This window comes from Heterodontus francisci, chromosome 16, assembly GCF_036365525.1.
Source record: "Heterodontus francisci isolate sHetFra1 chromosome 16, sHetFra1.hap1, whole genome shotgun sequence".
NCBI classification, from domain to species: Eukaryota; Metazoa; Chordata; class Chondrichthyes; order Heterodontiformes; family Heterodontidae; genus Heterodontus; species Heterodontus francisci.
The window spans coordinates 88,618,904-88,645,689 of NC_090386.1; the positions used below are offsets into that span (position 1 = coordinate 88,618,904).

General features: G+C 46.1%; 1 protein-coding gene across 5 annotated transcripts in view; it reads right to left on the minus strand.

The window, feature by feature from the left end:
* LOC137378342 (protein CBFA2T1-like) overlaps positions 1 to 26,786 on the minus strand; it is a 137,847-nt gene that overhangs the window by 47,663 nt on the left and 63,398 nt on the right. For all 5 annotated transcript variants that reach the window (XM_068048605.1, XM_068048602.1, XM_068048601.1 and 2 more), the window contains one exon: positions 854 to 997. In XM_068048605.1, the coding sequence (XP_067904706.1) occupies positions 854 to 997 (144 nt within the window). The remainder of the gene's footprint in view (positions 1 to 853; positions 998 to 26,786) is intronic.

The window sequence follows — 26,786 nt, forward strand, 5'->3', positions numbered from 1 at the left end:
CACCTTTTCTCATAGTGACTCTAAAAGTGAGCCAGATGAGTTTTTAATGACGATCTAGTAGTTTCATGGTCATCATTTACTGATGCTAGCTTTTTATTTCAGATTTTACTTAATTAATTGAATTTCAATTCCTTAGTTACCATGGCAGGATTTGAACTCATGTCTCCAAATCATTAGTCCAGCCCTTGGGTTTACTAGTCCAGTAACATAACCACTAAGCTACCATACCCTAATGTGGGATTACTGCTGGAGGTGAGAGACCATGTGAGGAAACCTCCAAGAATACCACAGAGGATAGTCAAGGTTTTGCGAAAGTTCTCATGCTAAAAGTCATTCAAGTGAACAGTATAAATGGGCTTGAGAGAAGGGATTGCAGGATGTAGTCAGAAGATGGGAAGTGGCTTATTAGGCCTATTGGCTTTTTTCTAAGAATTCTTGTACTGCGTTGAACAGTGATGACTTGGGTGAGGCAATGGAGGGTCACTAACACTGTTGAACTGAAGCATATGTCAGCAACATCGAAAAGGGGCAAAACTGAGAAAAAAAAACTTTATAGATCATCTGTGAGTTTTCCTTAACCAGGAAAACATATACCTGGGAGTGAATGTTAAATAAGGGGATTTTGCCAGATCAAGTTTTAAATGCTGTCTTTTATAGAGACAATTCAACACAGGAACTACACAAAGGCTGCAAGTTATGAAGATTTGCTCTTTCCGCACTCACCATCCTACTGATTTGAACCTGTTTTCTCTTATCACGTGTTTAAACAAAGCAAGCGGATTACCAACGACAGATCCCAGAGAAGCTTTCAAGTTATGTTACCAACACGTTGGTCATGACAAATGAAACCTACGTGATGTAGGGGTAAAGCTCGGTGGCCGCGGCCCCCCTTGGTTCCCTGAGGGTGGCGGAGGCATGGTTGGTGGGGTGGCCCTGGATTGTGCCTTCACATCCACTGGTGATCCAGGCATTGTGGAACGTTTCTTTTCTCCGTTGACTGTTTAAAAACACAACCACAAAGAATTTTTTCTTAGAATGCCACTTCAGAAGTCAACACTTTAAATGAGAAGGCGACAGAGACACCCGAGATCAGTTTGATTCGTCCAGTTATTTTCTTGATTTCTCTGGACCTAACTTCACTTCACCTGAATGCATTCACTCTTGCTGGACTACAGACCCATGGTACCAGCTGCCCTCACCCAAGTGGCCATTATTGGGGCCTGGTGTGACAGAAGGTTACTTAACCTCAGGAAGCATCAGGGAGGACCTCATCCTGTCCTTGCCAAGCAAACACAAAACGTCCTGCTCTGCACTGCTGGATAACAATCAATCAGGAGTGGCAGCCAGGGCTCACGCCCCCTTTCTGGAAAGCTGGGCCCCATGGTTACTTCCTTACTGCTTTCCCAACTGAGATGAGCTAAGAGAGCACAGATCATAGATTGTACATGGGAGCTTTCCTGAGCTGTACCACTCAGACAGACAAAGCACCTGGATTATGTGTTGAGGTCCCACTCCAGGGACTTCAGCACGAAATCTAGGCTGATGCCGTCCTTTGGATGAGATGTTAAACTGAGGGCCCATCTGCCTTCGCAGGCGGACGTAAAGATCCCGCCATGAACCTGTTGTGCCAAATGGCCTGCTTCTGGCCTGTAAATGGTCGTGTAATAATTCTATTTTGAAGAAGCACAGGGGAGTTCTCTCTGGTGTCCTGGCCATTATTTAGCCTTCAACCAACAATCGCCAGAACAGATTATCGAGTCATTAACATGTTGCTATTTGTGGGAGCGTGCCCTGTTTCCTACAATACAACAGTGAACATAATTCAAAAAAGTACATCATTGGTTGTAACGCTCTTTGTAACTTCCTAAAGTCGTGAAAGACACTGTACAATTGTAAGTCTATTTTTTTTTAAACCAGTGTAAGAGGAGAGAGGATACAACTATCTTGGACAAGCCTTAAAGTAACATTATCACCAGGCTGGTCATTACAACTACCATCAATGAACCCTATGTAATGTAGGGGGAAAGAAGGTAATTCTTGGTCCTCCTGGACTCCCTGAGGATGGAGGAGACAGGGATGCAGTTACTTACCGCATTAACTTGCGACCTGCTGGTAGGGCCTTACCCTGTTTTACTAGGTATCTAGTAGTGGAAAAATGCAAGTTTCAAAACACTTGAAAGAAGGTTCCAGTTTTACTCTAACCTAACAAAAACAATAACTTGCATTTATATAGTGCCTTTAACATAGTAAAATGTCACAAGGTGTTTTCCAGGAGCGCTATGAAACAAAATTTGACACAGAGTCACGTAAGTACATATTAGGACAGATGACCTTGTTCACCTTCATTGCTTTATCAAACACCAGGAGAGAAATAGAAAAAGTGTCTACCAAAACTCAGTTTTCACAGCCACATCTCCTTCCTCAGTGACTGTCTCCAGCTCCGACTTATTCCACGTGGATTCCAACTGCAGTTTCACCCATGTTTTGAATCCACCCAGGATCACAGGCATCTCCGAGAAATACAACATTCCCCGGACTGCTATTCTTGCCGCATCCTGAGAGTCACACTCAGTGCTATGCGCTGCCACATGTACACACTGAACCTCTCTCTCCAGAAGCACTGCCTCACCTTATCTCAAAGCTGTTCTACTCCGCAGTTTCATTTCATCCTTCATCTTATTCGACGCATTAACAAAAAACATTTTTTCTTCCTTTCAGGTGTCAAGGAACGCAAGCTCCAGCAGCTGATGGGGACTAATGCCCCTCCAGATTCTTCTTCCCCTTCGCTTCTCCCTGACCCCACCCATTCTGATCTGACCCCTTGCCATGTATTCACCATACCCTCTGACCTCCCCCTCTCTGACACTGAACATTTTGTACTCAGCAAGGGCTCAGTTTTATCCCTTTACGCCCCCACCTCAATGAATTTTGCGCTCGGCGTGACATTGAGCTCTTCTTCTGTCACCTCCACCTCCAGCCTCACTTCTTTGACCAGGAGTCCTCTCCCCGATCAGTAGACCCATTAACCCGCCTCCAGCATTCTCCCTGTACCCGGACCCCTCCCCCTGGCCTCTTACTCGCTCTTGATCTTTTCATTGAAAACTGTCGGCGAGACATCGGTCATCTCAATTTCTCTGCCGCCCTCACTCACTCTAACCTGTCTCCCTCTGAACTTGAGGCACTCCGTTCTCTCAGGTCGAACCCCGACATGGTCATCAAACCTGCAGACAAGGGTGGTGCTGTTGTTGTATGGCGTACCGACCTCTACCTTGTAGAGGATCAGCGCCAACTTTCAAACACTTCTTCCTACCTCCCCCTGGACCATGACCCCACCACCGAACATCAAGCTTCTGTCCACAGGACTGTCACTGACCTCATCTCCTCTGGCGATCTTCCCTCTACAGCTTCCAACCTCATAGTCCCACAACCCTGGACAGCCCGCTTCTACCTCCTTCCCAAAATCCACAAACAGGACTGTCCCAAATAAAAACAAGAAATGCTGGAAATACTCAGCAGGTCTGACAGCATCTGTGGAAAGAGAAGCAAAGTTAACGTTTCGGGTCAGTGACCCTTCTCCGGAACAGGACTGTCCCGGCAGCCCCGTTGTGTCAGCCTGCTCCTGCCCCACTGAACTTATTTCTTCCTATCTTGACTATCTTTTCTCTGCTGGTCCAGTCTCTTCCCACCTACATCCGTGACTCTTCTGACACCCTACATCATTTTGACAATTTCCAGTTTCCTGGCCCCAACCACCTCCTCTTCACTATGGACATCCAATCTCTACACCTCCATCCCCCACCAGGACGGTTTGAGGGCTCTCCACTTCTTCCTGGAACAGAGGCCCAACCAGTCCCCATCCACCACCGCCCGGCTGATCTTGTTCTCACATTGAACAACTTTTCCTTCAACTCCACTCACTTCCTTCAAGTAAAAGGTGTTGCTATGGGTACCCGCATGGGTCCTAGTTATACCTGTCTTTTTGTGGGATGTGTCGAACATTCCTTGTTCCAGTCCTACTCAGGCCCCCTGCCCCAACTCTTTTTCCAGTACATTGATGACTGTATCGGTGCCGTTTCCTGCTCCCACCCCGCACTGGATAACTTTATCAACTTTGCTTCTAATTTCCACCCTTCTCTCACCTTTACATGGTCCATCTCCGACACTTCCCTTCCCTTCCTCGACTTCTCTGTCTCCATTTCTGGAGATAAGCTGTCTAGTAATATCCATTATAAGCCCACTGACTCCCACAGCTACCTCTACTACGCTTCTTCACACCCTGCCTCCTGTAAGGACTCCATTCCATTCTCCCAGTTTCTCTGTCTCAGACGCATCTGCTCTGACAATGCTACCTTCCATGACAGCGCTTCTGATATGTCTTCCTTGTTCCTCAAACGAGGATTCCCCCCCACTGTGGTTGACAGGGCGCTCAACCGTGTCCGGCCCATTTCCCGCACCTCTACCCTCACCCCTTCCCCTCCCTCCCAGAACTGCGACAGGGCTCCCCTTGTCCTCACTTTCCAGCCCATCGGCCTCGATATCCAAAGGATCATCCTCTGCCATTTCTGCCACCTCCAGCGTGATGCCACTACCAAACACATCTTCCCCTTCCTTCCCTTTTCAGCATTCCGAAGGAATCATTCCCTCCGCAACACCCTGGTCCACTCCTCCATTACCCCCACCACCTCGTCCCTTCCCACGGCACCTTCCCCTGCAATCGCAAGGAGGTGTAATACCTGCCCATTTACCTCCCCTCTCCTCACTATCCCAGGCCCCAAACATTCCTTTCAGGTGAAGCAGTGATTTACTTGTACGTCTTTCCATGTAGTATTCTGTATTCGCTGCTCACAATGTGGTCTCCTCTACATTGGGGAGACCAAACACAGATTGGGTGACCGCTTTGCGGAACATCTCCGCTCAGTCCGTAAACATGACCCTGAGCTTCCGGTTGCTGGCCATTTCAACACACACCCCTGCTCTCATGCTCACATCTCTGTCCTAGCATTACTGCAGTGTTCCAGTGAACATCAACACAAGCTCAAGGAACAGCATCTCATTTACCGATTAGGCACACTACAGCCCAATGGACTGAACATTGAATTCAATAATTTCAGAGCATGACAGGCCCCCCATTTTACTTTTATTTTTAGTTTGTTTTTTATGTTTATTTTATTTTATTTTAGCTTGTTCAGTTTGCCTATCCACTGTTTTTTTCATGTTTGTGCTTGTGGCTGTTCAGTTTTCAGTCCGTTAACACCCTATCTGTACTAATGCTTTGTCTTTCAACACACCATTAACATATTGTTTGCCTTTGCTCCATGACCTTCTGGTCGGTTATTCTCTGTGACCTTGTCCTATCTACACCTCTTTTGTTATCTCTTGCCCCACCCCCGCTTTACTTGCTTAAAACCTTTCACATTTCTAATATCAGCTAGTTCTGAGGAAGGGTCACTGACCTGAAACGTTAACTCTGCTTCTCTCTCCACAGATGCTGCCAGACCTGCTGAGTATTTCCAGCATTTCTTGTTTTTATTTCCAATTTCCAGCATCAGCAGTATTTTGTTTTTATTATATTGACCAAAAGCTTGGTCAGAGGTAGGTTTTATAGAGCGCCCTAAAGGAGGAAAGAAAGATAGAGAGGCAGGGAGTGTTAGGGAGGGTATTTTAGAATTTAGGGCCCAGGCAGCTGAAGGCATGGTCACCAATGATGGTGCAATTAAAACTGTGAATATGCCGCAGGCCAGAATTGCAGGAGCACAGAGATCTCAAAGGTTTGTAAGGCTGCAGCAGGTTACAGAAATTGGGATGGGTGAGGCCACAGAAGGATTTGAAAGCAAGAATGAGAATTTTAAAATTGAGGCATTGCTGGACCACAAACACAGGAGAGATGGGTGAATGGGATTTTGTATGCATTAGGAGATGGGCAGCAGAGTTTTGGATGGGCTCAAGTTTATGGATTGTGGAAGATGGCAGGGCGGCCAAGAGATTGTTGGAATAATCGAGTCTAGAGGGGTAACAGTGGCATAATTGAGGGTTTCAGCAGCAGATGAGCAGGAATGGGGAAAAAAAGAGGCTGTGGCAAGTGCCTCCCAACATAGAGGACGCATCATCATTTTGGTTGACTTTCTTTGATGGCTCAGAGTGCAAGTGTACTGGTCGGTGTGAAAATGGCTTAGTGTCAAATCTTGTTCCTGTGCGATTCTTCAACTCATTCAAAGAGTGTCTGGACATGCACCTCAAGTGCCGTAATCTGCAGGACTACGGACCAAATGCTGGAAGGTAGGATTAGAATAGGTGGATCATTTCTCGGCTGGCACAGAAACAATGGGCAAAGTGGCCTCTTTCTGTGCCTTAAACTTACTATGGTTCTATGATTCTATGAAGTACCTTGGGATGTTTTACTGCATTAACTGGCACTATATAAATGCAAGTTGGTGTTATTACTTCATTCACCAACAAAATGTTTTTTAAAACTGCAGAACACGGGTTGAGTGAGGTGCGAGAACCAAGTTAGTTAATCTATTCTGGAACTCTACAGACCTTCCCTTCAAATGTAAAATTTTCCATACTTGAAAATATTAGTATAATGAGCTTATCCCATTTTTAATGTACACCAGCTGCTTCCAGCTGAAATGAGAACAATCATTTTTTTTTTCCTGAGCTACAGAACAGGAATATTGAAAATTTGCTTAATGCAGTTTAAATTTCTCTGGCGGGTTCCTCAGGGTCTCCAAGCCCATTCCTGTGATGGATGACAGCAATCTGCGAGGGACTCATTACTTATGGGTATCGCATGTGAAAACGTGTGGAATTAGTTCAGGGAGTCCCCCGACACAACCATCTCCTCCTGACTGACGGCAGCTCGGGTTCAATCTTTTATCATATCGCTGTGGAAAGGCAAAATCAAATCGATAGAGAGAGAGAGACAGACAGAGAGAGAGATTCTTCCTTTGGCTCTTAATTGGAAGGTCAGGGACACATCCCAAAATAAAACCAGGGAGAATGGGTAGCTTTTCTTTGTTTGTCAAGCTGAGACTCATTAGTGTTGCGTGAAACTTTTCATCTTGGGTACTACAGGTAGACTCATGAAGATTTTATATATTACACACACACACACACACACACACACACGTATATACAAACCCTGTCTGCTGAGTTGCAGAGGCAGACATTGAAATATTTCCACTCCGCGCATTAACACACCCTCAGTGTTACCTGGCCCTGGGCTCTGGCTCACAGAGACAACACAACCATCACTCCTCCCCGGCAAACACAGCCGCCCCATTAGGCAGCACTCGATGCCCACTCTGTCCTTTCATAAGTCCAAACAGAAGCCAATCCAGTCAAAGAAATTCAGCAGATAAATGGTGATCCATCTTTTCACTGGTCCGTCACTGCCAATTGGGCAGAGATTTAGTCAATCAACAGTGGCCCCATTGATTGATCCATCTCTAAGTCCCCGAGTGCGGATATGGATTTTCATGAGCTGCAATTAGAAAGGCGGGAGCTTATTCAAATAAAGTGGCAGAGAGGGTATTCGGGGATGAGGTTCATGATTCGGGGCTCTTCCGGGGACATTGTTTGGCCTGGGACACATTACTTCATCCAGGTACTGTCTCTGGAAACCAGGGATGTATTGGTCACTCTACTATATGTTATTAGATTAATCATCCAGAGACCCAGACTAATAATCTAGAGAAAGTGAGTTCAAATCACTCTGTGGCAATTTAAGTATTTGAATTTGGTTTGAAGAACCGGATAATAAAATGCTGGTATCAGTAACAATGACCAGGAAACTCGACGTAAAAAACAGTCCTCTTCGGGGGAAGGAAATTTGCCATCCATACCCAGTCTGTGCCCCATGTGACTTCAGTCGCACACCAACATGACTGACTCATACTGCCCACAGCAGTGGCCGAGCAAGCCACTCAGAAGTGTAAAACTGGTTCAAGAAGATGCCCCACTGCCTCCTTCTCAGGGCACCTAAGGATGGGCAATGAATGTCAGCCTTGCCAATGATGCAAACATCATAGGAGCGAATTTTATTAGGAAAAACTCGTGAGCATTAAGTACTTCCAGGTTAAGTTTAAAGCAAGATTGAATGCACAGGTAAATAATAACCTCTTTTCTGCCTGAATATGTGGCGCAGTGGTTAGCACTGCAGCCTCACAGCTCCAGCGACCCAGGTTCGGTTCTGGGTACTGTCTGTGTGGAGTTTGCAAGTTCTCCCTGTGACCGTATGGGTTTCCGCCGGGTGCTCCGGTTTCCTCCCACAGCCAAAGACTTGCAGGTTGAGAGGTAAATTGGCCATTGTAAATTGCCCCTAGTGTAGGTAGGTGGTAGGAGAATGGTGGGGATGTGGTTGGGAAAATGGGATTAATGTAGGATTAGTATAAATGGGTGGGGTTGTTGGTCAGCACCGACTCAGTGGGCCGAAGGGCCTGTTTCAGTGCTGTATCTCTCTATGACTCTCCCCACCTCCTTCCATCAACAATACCTTTGGGCATTTTTCAATTTCTCAGTCTCTTGCTACGAGATCGCAACTTAACGTGCATTTCCTTTTCAAAGGCAAAAATCATGATCCAAAGGGTGGGGAGGTGGGGGCAGGGAAGGAAGTTAACAAAAGGAGATCATATCAGATCCTTTCAGACAGTGCTGAACTAGCAAACCAGAAATCATGGGCTGGATATTGCTGAGATCATTGGCACCCCGATGTCGGGCTCAATCCCGGGTCAGGAACCTGGTACAGCATTCGCGACCGTCTGGGAGGTGGCCAATAAAGAAGCCGCCTCTGGCAGCCCCGTCCAATTAAGGACGGCGGGTGGGCCAGAGAACCAGAGGGTCCGCAGCAATGTCCGGCTAGCGCTGTCAGTGAAGGTAGGAGAACGCAAGGGTGCCTCCATCTTGATGAATCATAAAATGTGGCCACAGCTGCCAGGCAATCAGTGAGGAGGAGGAACCCCTGCACAGGATGGCCTGCAGCCACAGCTGTGACCCCTTTGGCAACCACGACTCTTGGAGTGGGGGGTGGAATTAAAGGAAGCCTCACTGGCCGTCCGGCTTGCCGCTGGGCAGCTGCCTCCAGACAATGGCCAGGCTTCAGCCTCAGCAGGGGGCTCGTCTGCCTTCAGAAAGATCCTGGTGGTGTCACCAATTTGCTCCCTCATGGGCACTCTAAGGAGTCTAATTAGCTCCCCGCTGCTACTGAGTGGTAGCCGGTGCCAGTCAGACTCCGCCTCGGTCATGCTCGCTCAGAGGCGGGATCATGTAGGGAGCTGCCCCGACACGAAATTCTTTCATTTTGCTCCCGGTCCCACCGTCACTGGACCGGGAAAACACAGCCCCAGCAGTTCAAAACCAACCATGGCAAGTTATTAAAGTGAATTCAATAAATCTGGTCATTTGTGGACTGGCACCTGATCTTTTTTTAAAAAAAAGGTCATAAAGGTTGCCGGATTGCTGTAATAATCCTATCCATTCACTCAATGTCCTTCACGGAATGGAATCTGACACCTGGACCCAAACCAGCCTAAATGTGACTCCAGTCCCACCCTCCATCGTTGACTCTTAAGAGCCTTCAGGGCAGTGAGGATGGATGATAAATCCTGCCTCGTCTGCGGCCTTCACATCCCATGAACCAACAAATAAAAAAAATATGCCCCTAGATTTGTGATGTGAATGTGTATGAAAGAGCACATGCGTGACAGAATGAACGTGCGAGGGTGCTGTGTGTGAGAGAGCGCACTTGTGAGAGCAAAAGTGTGTTTGTGCGAGAGTGCGCAAGCAAGAGCTCTGGCTGTAGAAAATGGGATATACAAGTGGACCAAATCCTAACCAATAGTGGCAATTCAAACTCACCTGGAATATTGGTTGGGTCACTCACTAGTTGGCACGGTGAAGGCCTGTTTTGCCTTTTGCGAGTGGAAGGGATAAAGAATGATGATAACTAACGGCCAACCTTCTGCCCCACACAAGTACCTCACAGACCAACCAATCCAGGACACCAAACATGAAGGAATCGGTGGCTTGGACCATCCCCACCATTCATGAATCCCCCTGAAGTTCAGGTCAAGATACTAAAATTCAAGTAAAACCTCACAAATGGCTCAGACTGAGTAGATACAGCAGGGGTGACTGAACAATATGGACCAGACACGCCCTAACTTGAATCACTGAGCTACTGATCTCAGCTGGGAAAGTGATTGCAATTGGTCCAAGTGCAGATGTTAACTGTATATCAACTGGATGTTAATTGTATTCCAGTGGTGGGTTTTAATTTGGGACTCACCTGTAGCTACAGGAACAAGCTGAAAGAGGGGGTTTTGGTTAAAAGGTGCACAATGTGCAATGTGTACCTCTGCAAATAAAAGCTTGTAAGTGAATAAAGACTAGGCTCCAGTTCTATCCTTCACCACCTGACCAGCTGAGTTTTGACATGGGGGAAGGGAGGGAGAAATCCCACTCCTGACAGGTAACCAGTGACTCCTGTTGGAAAGTGTCCATGTTTTAAAACTGGGCAAAGACAAAGGGATTAGCATTAAACACACATTCAGGCACTCAGACTAATGCAAGCACACACTCACTAAAGCACTCACATGCACTCAAACACACTCATGCAGGCATGTGCTCATTCAAACACACTTTCACTCTTGCATACATAAAATCCAGCTACGAAAAGCACTGGCCTGAGAATTCACTGTCCAAAAACTAATCTTCCCTGGCTGTCTATAATCCCTTCCACACAATTGAATCTAAACCCCCAGAGGGAGTTTCACCTCCTGCACCATAGAGAGAAGCAGCAGGCATCTTAATCATCAGAGCCAGCTGTGACCGCAACATTCCAACTGCTGGCGTTCTCAGAATTTCTTCACTATTTCATTACTGGCAGTCAGTCTGTATCATTCAACGGTCTAACCCACATCAGTGCTGGGCACCACACTCAGCCAGTGTAATTGGAGTAAGTCTGTACCAACTACAGATTAGATCGGTCAAAGCCCACCTGTAAAATAAAAACATATTTCCAGCAACGTTTCCTGCCTGCATTTTCGGGTTAGTTTTTTCTGAATACGCCACTGACGGCTGGCGCTGAGCCACATGGACCGGGTGAGTTGGCTGATGGTGGCGCTTGGCGCGCCACAATTGGCCTCAGCACCTGTGGGCCAGGGAGGGAAAATAATCAGCCAGGATTGACCCTGTTCCTGATCACTGTCCCGTGACTCTTGCTGGATCACGAGCGAGAATGGCCATCAGCTCAGAAGAGGTTCCCCTGCTTGAACAGCCTGGACTCACATGGTTGAGTGAGATCCAAGATGGCTGCTGGTGTCCATTGGAAAGCCTTCAAGGGGTGGGTGGAAGAAATGAGAGGGGTGGAAGAAAAATCTCGACAATGAGGCCAAAGTAATGCCTTCAGGTACATCGATAGCGTACTGTCACGGCAATTGTAAATGGCTTCCTTCCCCGTGTGAAGGTTCAACTGGCCACACATGACATCATGGAGATGGTGCAGTCCTCATCAATAAGAGTCTTATACACAGTGCATGTTGCACTTTTAATTGTATGCAAATGGACATTTTACTACATTAAAGGCACTATATAACTGCAAGTTGCCCTTGTTATTTCTTGTTATCTGCAGAACAATCTGTTATGAATTGTCCGACTGGCTCAGATTTATCAGAAAATCAAAAAAACACTTGCGTCATTGCCTCTCACAGACCTTGACCAGATCCCGTGACTCAGCACCAACTCTGCCGCAAGAGGTCGGCCCTTAACTATATTTGTTTCTGTGATGCAACACCAACTCCATGCTTGCCTAGTTCACCCTTTTGGGGGTCTGTAGGGACGAGAATTGAACCTCATTGTGCCTGTTATTTTGGCAATAAACAGGGTCAAAGAGGTTCTATTTCACGGGGTTATGTCCTGCTCCCCAAGAGTGCCAGAAATATGACTGACCTCATATTAGGTAGGGCAATATTCAGGCTTTCGGGCCTCCCGAATATGTAAACGAGGGGCCTAGTGCCCATTTAAAGGAACTTTCCTGGAAATTCCTCAGTACCCAGCCTGCTCTGCTCAGTTTCTTTGGTTCTTAATGTGGCCTAACCAGCATTTCGAACTAAAAGGGACTGCTGAGGCTGCCACCAAAAAGCCAAGAATATCTTTGGAAGCTGGTGAGGGTGGTGGGGGGGGGGGGGGGGGCGATGTTGGTGCAGGGCTGCTTCCGCCAGCTCCACAGCTCTACTGCCAACCTGTGGTCACTCGTTCCTTGCTCTCCGCTCCCCTCAGGACCAGCCCCACCCCCAGGACCTGAGAGCCAGTTTTGGCAAAGAAAACAACCCAAACTGATCTTCAAGCCAGTGATCTGCACCATTAGCATAACCATCTTGCCAGGAAATACCATGTGTCATGATCCTGGTTTTTTTCTCTTCTCGGGAAATATGCGATGTGCCTTTAAGGCCGTAAAAGATCAGTACTTCTTTAAGGCAGCCAGCTTCAGAAGTTACCGGAAAGTGCATTTGGTTGCCCTGGATACAGCCATACAGAGAGGGAGAACAGGACATACAATGTTACCATTTAACTTTGAACTCTGTTTGTTTAGAGACAGTTGGGACACAGACTGTTCTGGCACGTGAAGGAAAGAGGAGAGCCCTCCCTCGGTCTATTTAAACCCTATTTGTTATTCTCTCTCAAAATTATGAAAATTCAAGCCAGATTGATTCTTTTGAAAGTGGTAGCAAATTATTGATCTGTGTTCATCGCTGAAGAGGAGGAGTTTGATGCTTCAAATGCTGAACTGAACTGCTGAATTTCTATCATCGGATTCATCAAACCTTGGAAAACTGCAAGTGGACTTTGAACTTTGTATCAGAGGACCATTTATCAGGAAGCGTAATCTGTAAAGATATTATTATTTCTATTTTTTGTCGGGCAACTAATTAAAACAAAAATAGTTAGTTTGAGGATATGTATATGATTACAGGATTTAGATTCTTAAATAAGTTATATGATCTTTAGATATTGGCTTATCTTAGTAGTCTTTAAGATTTTAGTTTTTAAAAAATAAACAGTTAATTTGTTGATGTCTTAGGATACCTGGTTTGGTTCACCTCATTTGGGGGTTACTAGATTGTTCAATTCAGCTGCTGCTTTCTTTGAATTGGAAAGCTTGAAGATATATGTTATGTGACCTGTGGGGCGGAGGGACTGAATTGACAGTGCGCTGCTCCCACTGCAATCAGAATCATCTATTTTGATTGGGGGCTTTGTCCTAAGCGGTCATACCATAACACCTGGATTAGGCCCGAGGCCTAATTTAAGATGGGCCTCAGGCCTCTGGCACAGGTTAGGAGCGTGCGGCATGTTCAGGGTCCAAAAACCTGCCGTAACAAGTTTCTAGCCTGCATATATATCAAAATGGCAGACTCTAACAAGCAAGAGCATGGGTAAAAATGCAAGCTGATAAAAACATATGTTGCTAATTGGAACAAGCCAGCACTTTTGCGTCAAATTGTTGGGAGTTCTGAAGAATCAAATTATTGAAGATGGCTGCTTCAAGCCAGGAGAGAGGACTGGAGAGGGAAATAATGGAATTAAACCATTAGGATGTAACGACTGAAGAAATATGGGAATTAATTTCACGTTGAGGCCCAGACAGATGCAGAGATAAGTTCATTTGCAAAATGATTAACTAAATATACACAATGAAAGCAGAACGAAGAAGAAGAAATAATAGAGTGCCTGCCTATCTGAGAGGTCATTCCAGGTCAGACTTGAATCCATATAAATGCAAGGCGAAAATTACTCGGTTTGGATTAGCTTTCCAGATCACAGTAAAGATGAAATATGGCCCATTAAATAATTCACACTTTAACCGGTTCCAAATTATGAAACGCTTCATTATTTATACAGCAGCTTTTGCAATGAGTGGTTAGGAGGCAAATAATGACAGACGCCGAAGGACAAGGTTATGCTCGCATCAACTTTATCTATGAAGTGACAAAAATTCTCCCCAAGGATTTTGTTCACTGTCTGAATGGCATCGGCTTCCTTGCTAGGATATCACCTCCCGGGCAGCACTTCAGGATTTCGGGCAAGTGGCCATTATCCATGCTGTGTGCATCAGCAAGCGAAGGCTGAGGGGTTGACCCAAATGAGATCTTCAAAAGGTGTGCTGGGGTCTGAATGACATCGGATATCTTGGATCTTGATGAGGCCTTTGCCACCCTGGCGTGGGCATCTCATAGACCTCCTGAATAGTGGCCAGGAGTGTATACCGAATATGGAGGTTAGTAACTCTGTCCCCATTTTAACCCCGTTCTCATTGGCCATTGGATATGGAGGTCAATGACCACTGGGTTAGTAGCCCAGTGCAATAACCACTGCACTACCATAGGCTATAGCACTTATAGAATCACATAGCACAGGAGGCCATTTCATCCATTGTGCCTTTGCCAGCTCTTTGAAAGAGCTATCTAATTAGTCCCACTCCCCTGCTCTATCCCCACAGCCCTGCATATTTTTACTTTGAAGAATTTATCTAATTCCCTTTTGAAAGTTACTATTGATTCTACTTTCACTACCCTATCAGGCAGCATTTTCCAGATTACAGCAACTCGCTTAGTAAAATAAATTCTCATCTTGCCCCCTGACATTTTTTGCCAGTTACTTTAAATCTGTGACCTTTTGTACCGACCTTCCCACCATTACAAACAGTTTCTCTCTGTCTATGTGTCAAAACCCTCAATTTTTGAGCACCTCGATTAAGTCTCCCCTTAACCTTCTCTGCTCCAAGGAGAATAATCCCAGCTTCTCTAGTCTCTCCCTAGAACTGAAGTCCTTCATCGCTGGTCTTCAAAGCACGTGCACAATGGGGGTAAATGTCCACCTGCAGATCACCTGCCTGCTTAAAACGGGCCAGGATTTTAAACCATAGAATGAATGCATCCTACACCCAGGATGCTTGTCCAAGAGAAGGTCCAGGCTTTCAGCTGTCTAGGCCCCAAGCTCTGGAATTCCCTCCCGAAACCTTTCCTCTTTTACGACACTCCTTAAAATCTATCTTTTGGTCACCTGTCCCAACAACCTCTCCTTTGGCTCGGTGTTAAGAATTTGTTTCTGTTTGCTAACACTCCTGTGAAGCACCTTGGGATATTTTACTATGTTACAGATAAAAATTTACTCCAGTGAGTGTTGGATAGCTTCCTTGTCCTGTTTTGTTTTAAAGGCTGGCCCTCAGTAAAACACATGTTCTACTCCTCCCACACTGGTAGATCAGAGGATCCTGAATGGAGTAGAAAACATCACCTAAAATAGAACCATGAGAGAAAGGCAGATCCAATTGCCAACCCAAATGAGCCGCTAAAGAACCCTTCTATCTGCGAACAGCGTCCTGAATTTCAGCTGCTTTTCCCTGTGCACCAGGTGGCTTGAATCCAATCCATTTCCTAAAGAGTGTGCTGGCCAACAGCTGTGGCCCTGTGCAGGTGACTCACACAATAACCTGTCATCGCCATTTGCACATTTACCCACCTACATTTCAAAACATTCCCTGCATCGTAATCCTTCATCTAACCATAAAAACAGCAAATTGGTGGTAATTCTTCTCTCCATCCCAACACACAGACCTCAGCTGTAGGCCTGTAGCCTGGATCTAAATTTTATTTTAGGAGACTTGTGCTGTCTTGCCCTCTCTCTCGCAATAGAAATACACACACGTCAAGAACGAGTTAAACAGTTAGTCTAAACATCTTGCATCTGTACTTGTGCTCCTAGCCCTGCTGTGTAACCTTTTCAACACAGAGTGTAGTTCAAAAGAATTAAAGCCCCACATGACCAAAGGAGTGCTAAGTTTTTCTCCCCCCAGTACATTACAGAGTTTTGCTCGGAGCTGGTGCACTTGTTAATCCTTGTGACAGGGTGCATTTGGCCAACTACCCTAGGCATCAACAGGCGCATAACAATCTGACTCTCCTCAGCTCTGATTGTAATGGGGGCCGGGCGGGAAGTGCTCAAAAGTTCATGATGCTCACGGCCTTGGAGGAGATGCTGATGTCACAGTGAACATGCTTCATATTCAGGTGGGTGTAAAAGTTTCCATGACACTATTTCAAAGAATAGGGGAGTTCTCTCCAGTGTCCTGGCCAGTATGTCTCCCTCCACCAACATTAGTAAAACGAAAAACAGCTTATCTGGTCATTTATCACATTGCTGCTTGTGGGATCTTGCTGTACTCAAATTGGCTGCCGCATTTCCTACTTTACAACAGGGACATCCTGAAGTCGTAAAATGTGCTATGTAATTTTTGTTTTTATTCATTCATGGAATGTGGGTGCCACTGGCCAGGCTAGCATTTATTGCCCATCCCTAATTGCCCTTGAGAAGGTGGTGGTGAGCCGCCTTCTTGAACCGCCGTAGTCCATGGGGGGTAGGTACACCCACAGTGCTGTTAGGGCATGAGTTCCAGGATTTTGACCCAGCCACAGTGAAGGAACAGGAATATAGTTCCAAGTCAGGATGGTGTGGGGCTTGGAGGGGAACTTGCAGTTGGTGATGTTCCCATGCAGCTACTGCCCTCGTCCTTCTAGGTGGTAGAGGTCGCGGGTTTGGAAGGTGCTGTCGAAAGAGCCTTGGCGAGTTGCTGCAGTGCATCCTGTAGATGGTACAAACTGCTGCCACTGTGTGTTGGTGGTGAAGGTAGTGAATGTTTAAGGTGGTGGATGGGGTGCCGATCAAGTGGGCTGCTTTGTCCTAGATGGTGTCAAGCTTCTTGAGTGCTGTTGGAGCTGCACCCATCCAGACAAGTGGTGAGTATTCCATCACACTCCAGATTTGTGCCTTGTAGATGGCTTTGGGGAGTCAGGAGGTGAGTTACTCGCCATAGAATTCCTAGCCTCTGACCTACTCTTGTAGCCACAGTATTGACGTGGCTGGTTCAGTTAAGTTTCTGGTCAATGGTAACCCCCAGGATGTTAATGGTGGGGGATTCAGCGATGGTAATGCTGTTGAACATCAAGAGGACATAGTTGGATCCTCTTTTGCTAGAGATGGTCATTGCCTGGCACTTGTGTGGAGCGAACATTGCTTGTCACTTATCAGCCCAAGCCTGAAATGCAAGTTCTTTTTTAAATTGTATTAGGGGTGAGATTCCAAGTACACAGGCAACTTTCTCCTTGCCACATTAAGGTCCTGCAAAACCGCCCCCACACTGACCTAAAAATGTCACCAGCATGTTAACAGGAGGGAGACTAGATCAACAGTGCTGGGTCCTTCCATCTCTCTGGACTTTCGGGCCTGTGAAGGTGCTGACTGCAGCAATGTGGACTTGGAATAGTTATTGTTCCCCTGCAGCGCGAAGAAAGTGAGTGAACTGAGCTCACCATTTTCCAATTGAGAAGGCTGACAGATGACTTTGGCTAGGGTCTCTGCTAATGCTTTTAGTTTTAGTTTAGAGATACAGCACTGAAACAGGCCCTTCGGCCCACCGAGTCTGTGCTGACCATCAACCACCCATTTTATACTAATCCTACACTAATCCCATATTCCTACCGCATCCCCACCTGTCCCTATATTTCCCTACCACCTACCTATACTAGGGGCAATTTATAATGGCCAATTTACCTATCACCCTGCAAGTCTTTTGGCTTGTGGGAGGAAACCGGAGCATCGGAGAAAACCCACGCAGACACAGGGAGAACTTGCAAACTCCACACCGGCAGTACCCAGAATTGAACCCGGGTCGCTGGAGCTGTGAGGCTGCAGTGCTAACCACTGCGCCACTGTGCCGCCTGTGTACAACTAGCCACAAGGAGGAGCACAAGACTGGCCTAGGATGGCTTTCCCCTCTGGTTTCCAAGACCCCAATTCCCAATTCAACTCTGCCAAAAAGCCAGGCCTGAAAAATGCACAGCTGCCATGCAGGGAGATACAAACTGAGGGACGGACTGACAAATTGTGAGAGCTCTTGCTCTCAGTGTCAGCTGCGGCTCAGTGGGTAGCACTCTCGCCTCTCAGTCAGATTATGGGGTATTATCCCACTCCAATGACAAGCACATAATCTGGGCTGACACTCTAGTGCAGTACTAAGGGAGTGCTACACTGTTGGAGGTGCCATCTTCTGGGTGAAATGTTAAACTGAGGCTTCATCGACCTTCCTTAGGTGGACATGAAATACCGCACGTTTGAAAAAAAAAAGCAGAGGGAGTTCTCCTCAGTGTCCTGGCTAATATTTATCCCTCAACCAACATCACTGTAAAAAGCACAGATGATCTGGTCATTTATCTCATTGCTGTTTGTGGGAGCTTACTGTGCACGAATGGGCTGCCGCGTAACTACACTTCAAAAATACTTCACTGGGGCTTCCCGAGGTCATTAAAGGCACTATATAAATGCAAGATCTTTCTTATTGTTTCTGTTCTCTGACTGCCAGCATAGCCACGGCAGCAGTTCAAAGATTTTGTTCCATTTTCTTTCCAAACTTAAGATCTTCCTCGATAAAATTTAAACACCAATAACAGAAGACGTCCACTTGTGCTGCTGAAACCTCGTGCTTCTCTAGGCTGAAGGGGTGAGTTTTACCAGCTCCCCTTGAATACGGCCTCCAGAACCAACGTAAAAGCAGAAAAGAAAGCTTGAAGCGCTCAAACTGAGACAACTTGTAAACCACAGAGATGCCACAGGAATACAGGAATGGTTATGCAACTGGTGCAGGTGTGCCCATTGCCAGAAACCAGCATCTCCCTACCCCCACCTTTCTCACGCACACACAAACACAGGTTGCAGTTCACATCCTGGCATGTGCCCAGGATACAACAGCTGTGAATAAAGTTGGCACAAGCATTCAGTAAAACAACAACTTGCCTGGATAAAAACTCCCTCTCATCTCGCTCGCTCTTGCGCTTGCACACGCCGGCTGCTCTTTACCAAAAGCTGGCGATTATCCAAGTCAGGGCATCTGTGACTTAACATTGGCCCTGTCTCTTCCCCATTCCCAACCCCCAATAAAATAGGCCCAGTAAAAGCCTCTCATTAACTTAATAGATTGAAAAACCCAAACACGAACATGCAATACAAACACGCCGATGGATTCCAAGCCAGCAAGTTATTGACAATGAAGTCAAAAGGTAATTTAAACCGTGGAAGATGTACAATGGGCTGGCAATTTGTACTCACGCGAGTTACACTACTGGAAAGTTAAAATCACCCCCAATTAATTCTATTGTTGAGGGAATGGAATAACTTGTTGTTTTGGAAAATACGGGGACCATTCTGCATGAGCAACCTCACACTGAATGGTTAATCAGTTTTATTTCAGGGTGAAGGAATGTTGGGGAAGGACAACTGTCCTCACTTTGAAAAGGGTCGTTGGGTCTTTAATGTTCTTCAGGATCACTGGCAGTGGCAGACTGGGCCTTGATTTTGGGTTCCACCATCTAGGAGAATGATGCCACCCTCAGTCAAATTCTGCCTCGAGATCAAAGCCAGTCTGGAATTCAGCTCTTTTGTCCATGTTTGGACTAAGGCGGTTAATGAGGTCTCAAGCCATGTGGTCCTAGCAGAACCCACAAAAGGAGACTGGGGCCGGAATTTTGCGTTGGGCGGGAGGTCCCGCCCACTGGCCAAAATGTCCATTTTGCGTGGCCCAGGCCCTTAATTGGACTTGGCCAGGTCTTCCATCCCTGAGGCAGGAAGTCCCGCCTCCAAGAGCTGCTGGTCAATCAGCAGGCCGGCAGCTCTCAGTCCCAGCGACGCCACCTGGAACAGTGGCCACTGCACCCAAGCCAACAGCGGGTTTGTGGACATTGGCCCCGGAAGGGAGGTATGTTTTGGGGGCTCACCGGGGACAATCGGCTGGGTCCTGGCAAGGCCGTAGGGAGGGGTTGCGGGTCGGTTGTGGCAGGGGAGGACTCCGTGGGGCACTGGGTGCCTGATCAGGAGAGCCCCCACCACCTCCCAGCCCTCAGGGAGGCTGCCAGGTTTTACCTAGTGGCCTTCTGTGGGGCCTAAGGCGCCCGCTGGTCTTGATTTAGCCTCACATTTAATTGGAGAATAATCCTGAACTCTCTCAATATTCTCTGTAGTCAAGAGCGGGATGTCCAATGGCAGAGAGAAAAAAAAAAATATTGCCCATCTCCCGGCTTCATTTAGTGTGTCAGCTGTAACTTAGTTGGCAGCACTCTCGCCTCCGAGTCAGAAACTTCTGGATTCAAATCACACTCCAGGACTTGAGAACAAACACAAATTAAGGCTGTTACTTCAGTGCATATTGAGGGAATGCTGCGCTGTTGGAGGTGATGTCCTTTGGATGAGATGTTAAACCAAGCCCCATCTGCCCTCTCAGGTGAATGTAAAAAGATCCTGTGGTATTATTTGGAAGGGGAACTCTCCGTGGTGTCTTGGACAACATTTAACCCTCAATTAACATCACAAAAACGGGTTATCTGGTCATCATCATATTGCTGTTTGTGGGAGCTTGCTGCGTGCAACTTGGCTGCTGTGTTTCCTACATTACAACAGTCACTATACTCTAAAGTACTTAATTGGCTGCAAAGAGTTTTAGAATGTCATGTGATCATGAAAGGTGCTATAGAAATGCAAATCTTTCTTTCACACATCTCCAAATATCCAACTCACCAATTCTTCTCACTTGAAGAACCCCCACCCAAACAAGGGACTGGTCAGAATTGATAGTAAATCCCAGCTGGCACTGACTCGCTAAGATTGCCTGTAATCACTTCTACTGGTTTACTGCAGAGAAAGTGAGCAGGCAAAAATGCACATACATACACAGCAGAGATAACACACAACTTGTATTTATATAGCACCTGGAACACAGTAAAACATCCCAAGGCGCTTCAGAGAAATGATTGTCAAACCAAATTTTGATGCCGAGCCACATAAGGAGATTTTAGGACAGGTGACCAAACGCTTGGTCAAAGAAAAGTTTGAAAGACACTCAACATGCACACAACGCAGGCATGTGCACACAGGAAAACAGAGAGCAGGCAGCCAATAACTGTACCTGGTGTGGTGCAGGTCGCAGATAAGATCAACAGCTGCCCCTAATCTCACGGGTTTAATGGTCACACAACGATCATTTGGGGGGTACCAATAGATAGTTTTATAAAAGGGCTGTGATTTCCACGAGTATTAGGTAGGGGGTTGACTGGCACAGCCATGTGAGTGATGCCAAGCAATATTGAGATGGGAAGCTCAAGACTCGCCAAACCCAACTCCCCCACCAACCATTCCCACTTTACTGACTTCCTAATAGCTCCTTACCATGGAAGAGTGGGAGGGAGAAAATATATCAAAGAAAGTAGCAAAAAAAAAAATCAAATTTGCTGAAATTCCTCTGCTCTCGGTCAAAAGAACTGCAATCTGGGCAGGTGGGGAAGTAATTTGGGGGAGTTACCGTTTATGCCAAATCTCCAGTCCTTTTTACTGGGTGCATTTTAAATTTCACTAGAAGTGCAGCTGGGTGCTTCTTACACAGGGGATGACTCCAACCATCAAAATTCCCACCAGTTCTGCCTCAGCCACCACAACACAATGTCCACCTTTATGTATGAAACTACAGAATGGCAGGGTCAGCACACTCATACACCACAAGGCTCAGTCGTCTGTGTCTTAGCTTGCCATAGCATTTCTTTTTAAACCATTTATTCTTGGGATGTGGGCATCGCTGGAAAGGCCATCTTTTATTGCCCATCGCTGGTTGCCCCTTGAGAAGGCGGTGATAAGCTGGCTTCTTGAACCACTGCAGTCCATCTGGTGCGGGTACACCCACAGTGCTGTTAGGGAGGGAGTTCCAGGATTTTGACCCAGCAACAGTGAAGAAACAGCCGATGCATATTCCAATTCGAGATGGTGTGTGTGCAACTTGGAGGTGATGGTGACCCCATGCGCCTGCTGTCATTCTCCTTCCATGTGGTGGAGGTTGCAGAGTTTGGCTGGTATGATCAAATGATCATACTGGTAGAGGAAAGAGGTGGAAGTTCGGGGAGGGAAAAGGAAGGCAAAAGCAAGGCATGGTGAAGACCTTCATGTTGAGCCTTCGAGGTGCGGCAGGTGGTGCTCTCCGGAGTTTGGGGGTCATAATTGGGGGTGGACTTTACCCAGTGGTATCACTGAGCTGGGAGTGCTTGATGCCAATGTAGGTGAAGGTTCCATTCTCCTGCACTAACATTCTTCACCTTCCAAACAGATCATGGAGCTCTTTTAATCTCGAATACAACCTAGTCTTCCTCGCCTCCCCTAACTTTTGCCACTTCTCACCGGAACTGCTGATTCTTGTCAGGGTTCAGTTCCATGGTCTCACAACCACCCCCAACCCCATCCCAGTTGTTCACCAAAATGACCAACTCTTCATGTGCGATACCTACATGGTCAGCATGACAGGAGGGGCATCACACAGCCAAGCCCAATCCTCTTCTCTCTCAAAGTGCACCATCCGACAAAGCTTACTGAATGGTGAACAGGAACAGCAACAAAAAGAATCTTCGTCCAGCTGTTCTACTAAGGATTGGTGAACATCTGGGGTGAAAATGAAGAGGCTGGAAGGCATAGCAAGAGGACTGGGAAGCATTAGGGCAGATTCTACACACATCAGTAGTTTGCTAACCATCCCTCCTCCCACCAAATTTCTTCCTATCCCTCGCCCCTTCCTGAAGTTGTTGCCCTCTTGCTGTGGTATGGTTCCACAGTTCCAGTATCTTCCTCAAATGGTAATTCTTCATGCGTGAACACAGTCAGTCTTGTCTTCACTTTAACATCCTCTTCACAGCAGGAACCAGAAGCGCAAATCCTTTACTGATTCCCACCTTCCCCACTCCTGAAATCAGGCTAATTCTAATACTGTCACGCATGCTGTGGAGATCAGAAACATGGAATCATACTGCACAGGAGGAAGCTATTGGATCCAATGCACCTGTGTGGGCTCTTTGAATGAGCTATCACATTAGACCCACTCCCCCTACTCTTTCCACATAGCCCAGCAAAAATTATTTTAGAGTACATATCCACTTTCCTTTTGCAAGTTACTGCACACCCTTGCTGGCAGTGCATTCCAGATCATAACTTATGTACAAAGATGTTCTCATTTCCCTCTGGCATTTTTTGCCAGTTATTTAAATTTATGCCCTTTTGTTATCAACCTTCCTGCTAGACCTTATCTACCTCATCAAAATACCTCAAAAATTTTGAACAGCTTTATTAAATCACGACTTAACCTTCTGTGTCTCTCGGGAGAACAATCCCAGCATCTCCAGTCTATCCACATAACTGAAGTTCCTCGGCCCTACTACCATTCTGGTAAACATCCACCGCACCTTCTCCAAGGCCTTGACACCCTTCCGAAAGTGTGGTGCCCAGAATTGGACACAATACTCCAACTGAGATCTAACCTTACTAGGGGGAGACCCAATACCCCCAGTGAAAGCATGGCTAGTGAGAAAGCTACCCCTAGCTCAGGGCCGTGTGCTGAGCTCTTAAAGTTCTCCCATTTGATTCCAAAATTCAATGAGGGAGATGTGGAAGCATTTCTTTTTTTATCACTTTTGAAAAGATTGCAAGACAGCTGAAATGGCCGGCCGAGAACTGGACTCTGCTGTTACAAAGCAAGCTAACAGGAAAAGCCCGCGAGGTTTATTCATTGTTGCCAGATGAAAGTTAATCAGATTATGGAGATGACTAAAAATGCTATCCGCGGGGACTTATGAGCTAGTACCGAAGCGTACCGCCAGAAATTCCAAACCCTCCGGAAGCAGCCTGAGCAAACTTACCTCAAGTCTGGAAGAGTTAAGCAGCTGGCTTTTGACCAGTGGATACTGGCCACGTATGAAAACCTCAGAGGTGGTGATTCTTCGCGAAGCTGAACCAGTGATTTAATGAAGGTTTTGCATAATCTCCTTGCTTTTGTGCTCTATGCTTCTTTTTATAAAGCCACGGGTTTTGTATACTTTAACAACAGCTTTTATCATATCAAACAAATGAAGGTTACACTCCGAGAGAAATTTTGAATAGTCTTGCATAATGCTATCTCGGGTCGTCGTCCTCTCTAGATAGGAGAGGGCTGATGTAATAGTCACCCATGCACTTATCCATTGTACATGCCTACATTCACTTAGTCACAAGTCTCTTGTACTCGAAATTTTGCAGGCTCAATACTCATAAGTAAACTGCCCTGTGGTGTTGCCCATAGCCAGTTGATGAATATAATCTTTTTCAAATATACAAGGTAATGACAGAATCGGTAAAGAGAATTCAGAGGTTGCACTACACAGACCACTACAGCCTGAAACTACACGTGACAGTTGACATAGAAGAAATGAATGGGAAATGTTGGCACAGTAATGGGAAATGTTGGTGGAAAAGCATGACAAAAAATTATAACTACAGAATGTAAAAGTTTTGGACAATTTCTGCAAGATTTTTAATAGCAGATTAATGTTCACAGTTCATTTACAGCTAGGAATTTCCATCACAATTGCACTGTCTCTATCCATTTTATGGCTGCAGGACAAGTCACACAAAAATATTTAAAGCTTCACAGAAATGTTCCGATTTACAAAACATGGCTGAGAGTCTTGCTCAGGGATGGCATTAAGAGGTATCTGTGTGGGACATCGAAAGGTCACAGATATGGTAGGGGATGCTCTTGTGAGTTTGTGATTAATAATTGGAGGAAGCTTTACACATGACCTCACCCTTCCCTATCTGAGTAACCTCCTCCAGTCCTAGAACCCTCCGAGATCTCTGTGCTCCTCCGATCTTGGCCTCTTGGTCATCCCCGATTTTAACCGCTGCATCATTGGCATCAGCTGCCTAGATCTTGAGCTCTGGAATTCCTGACCTAAATCTCTCCGCATATTTACCTCTCACCTCCTCCTTTAAGACGTTCCTTAAAACCTAACTCTTTGACCAAACTTTTGGTTGCCTGTCCTAATATCTCCTTATGCGGCTCAGTATCAAATTTTGTCTGATAGTCGCTTCTGTGAAGACCCTTGGGACATTGTTTTGCCTTAAGGTCACTATATAAATGCAAGTTGTTGTTGTCAGTACACTGATGTGGGAGTGCTTGATGCTAAAGTGGGAAAATTCTTCACCACCGAGATTTGAAAGCCATAAATCACAAAAGGTGGAGGAGGGGGGAAAAATAACGTTTCAAAAATATGTAGGTGACTTGAGGGTTAATGCTTCAATGTCTTTTTTACATAAAATCCAGCCCAGGTGTCTCACCAGAATGTTTGTGTTGTCAACACACAATTTAGACAGGAGTCTCAGCAGACCTTTCAATTCTCACTTGTCTCGCGTGTACATCTCGCTCCCTTTTTTTCCACACCGTTCGCACTCTCTCTCTCTCTCTCCCTCCCTTCCCTGAGGGTTTCTGTTGCGTCCAAACTGTCACTGAGCTGCAGCGACCTTCACCGTGCAAAGCCTTGCCAACTGACTAACTCACGCCACAGCTGTCAAACTGTCTTGGATGGGCAGGCAGAGGTGAGGGCCTGTGCCCCATAGACTGCCCGACAGATTCGTCACGGCTTTTGTGTTCCAGCTAAATCCGAGCCAACAGCCTTGACTGTAAAAATGTTTGCCTTTAATAGGAGGGGAAGGTCTGGCGTGGGGGAGGGGGGTTAGTTGGGGAGGAGGTGGAAGACGACAGGAATCACTGCAGATGTCACTATTGGCGATATGCCCACGAAATTAGTGTTGCTAATTCTTTTATATTTCAATTACCCAAACTGCTAAGATTATTTCAAACGAGCAAGCTTCAGTCAATGAACAGCTTCTTCGCATAATGAGCTCTGTTTGTACAAGGAGGATTTAATTTTTCTTAAAAAGGGAGGGGGGGGAGAAAGAGAGAGAGAGAGAGAGAGAGAGAGAGAGAGAGAGCATAAAATAAAAGGGCGATAGTTGTTTTTGTCAATTAGCTCTTACCTAAGTGTTCTTACTTTAACTGAATACCGCTCCCCAGCTGGGTAGTTGCAGGGTAAAGTTTCCACTGCATTGCCCCAACAACGCACCAGAGTCAATCTCAGAAGAGCCATGTGACATTTACCCTTCCCACATCAGTTATTGTTAAGGCCTCTCTGAACAAGATGGCCAAATTTGGCATTAAATACTGGACCGTTCTATGCTGTCGACTCACATCTACCAGCAATAAGATTCAAATCTGTATAAAATTTGTTTCACTTAGGAACTTGTGAGACCACAGTGACAGCAGACTTCCAATCCATCAGTCTGGGCTTAATCCAAAGCTAAAAAGAACAATGCACTTACCAGCTGTGCTACCCCAACAGTCAATTCAAGGCAGAACTTGTTTACGTACCAGTGATTACGTACCATTGGAAATTAAGGTCGGAGCGGAAAAGATTTATTCCAGGTCCAAGAGACTGCAGTTTGTTTATCATGGAGAATGTACAGAAACAGGCCATTCAGCCCAACTGGTCCATACCACCATTAATGCTTCATACGAGCCTCTTCCCGTCCCACTTCATCTCACCCGATCAGCATAACCGCCTACTCCTTTCGCCCCATGTGTATATCTAACTTCCCATTAAATGCATCTATACTATCCACCTCAGCTGCTCCTTGGGGTAGCAAGTTCCACATTCTCACCACTCTCTGGGCAAAGGAGTTTCTTCTGAATTCCCTACTGTATCTATTTGTGACTATCTTATAGTTATGGTCCCTAGTGTTGCCTTCCTCCTTATGCATAAGGTTTCCATTGAATTAAATTGAGCACAATAAGGAATACAAGGACAATGTCCACCTCTGGACTGATATCAGTGAACAGTTGC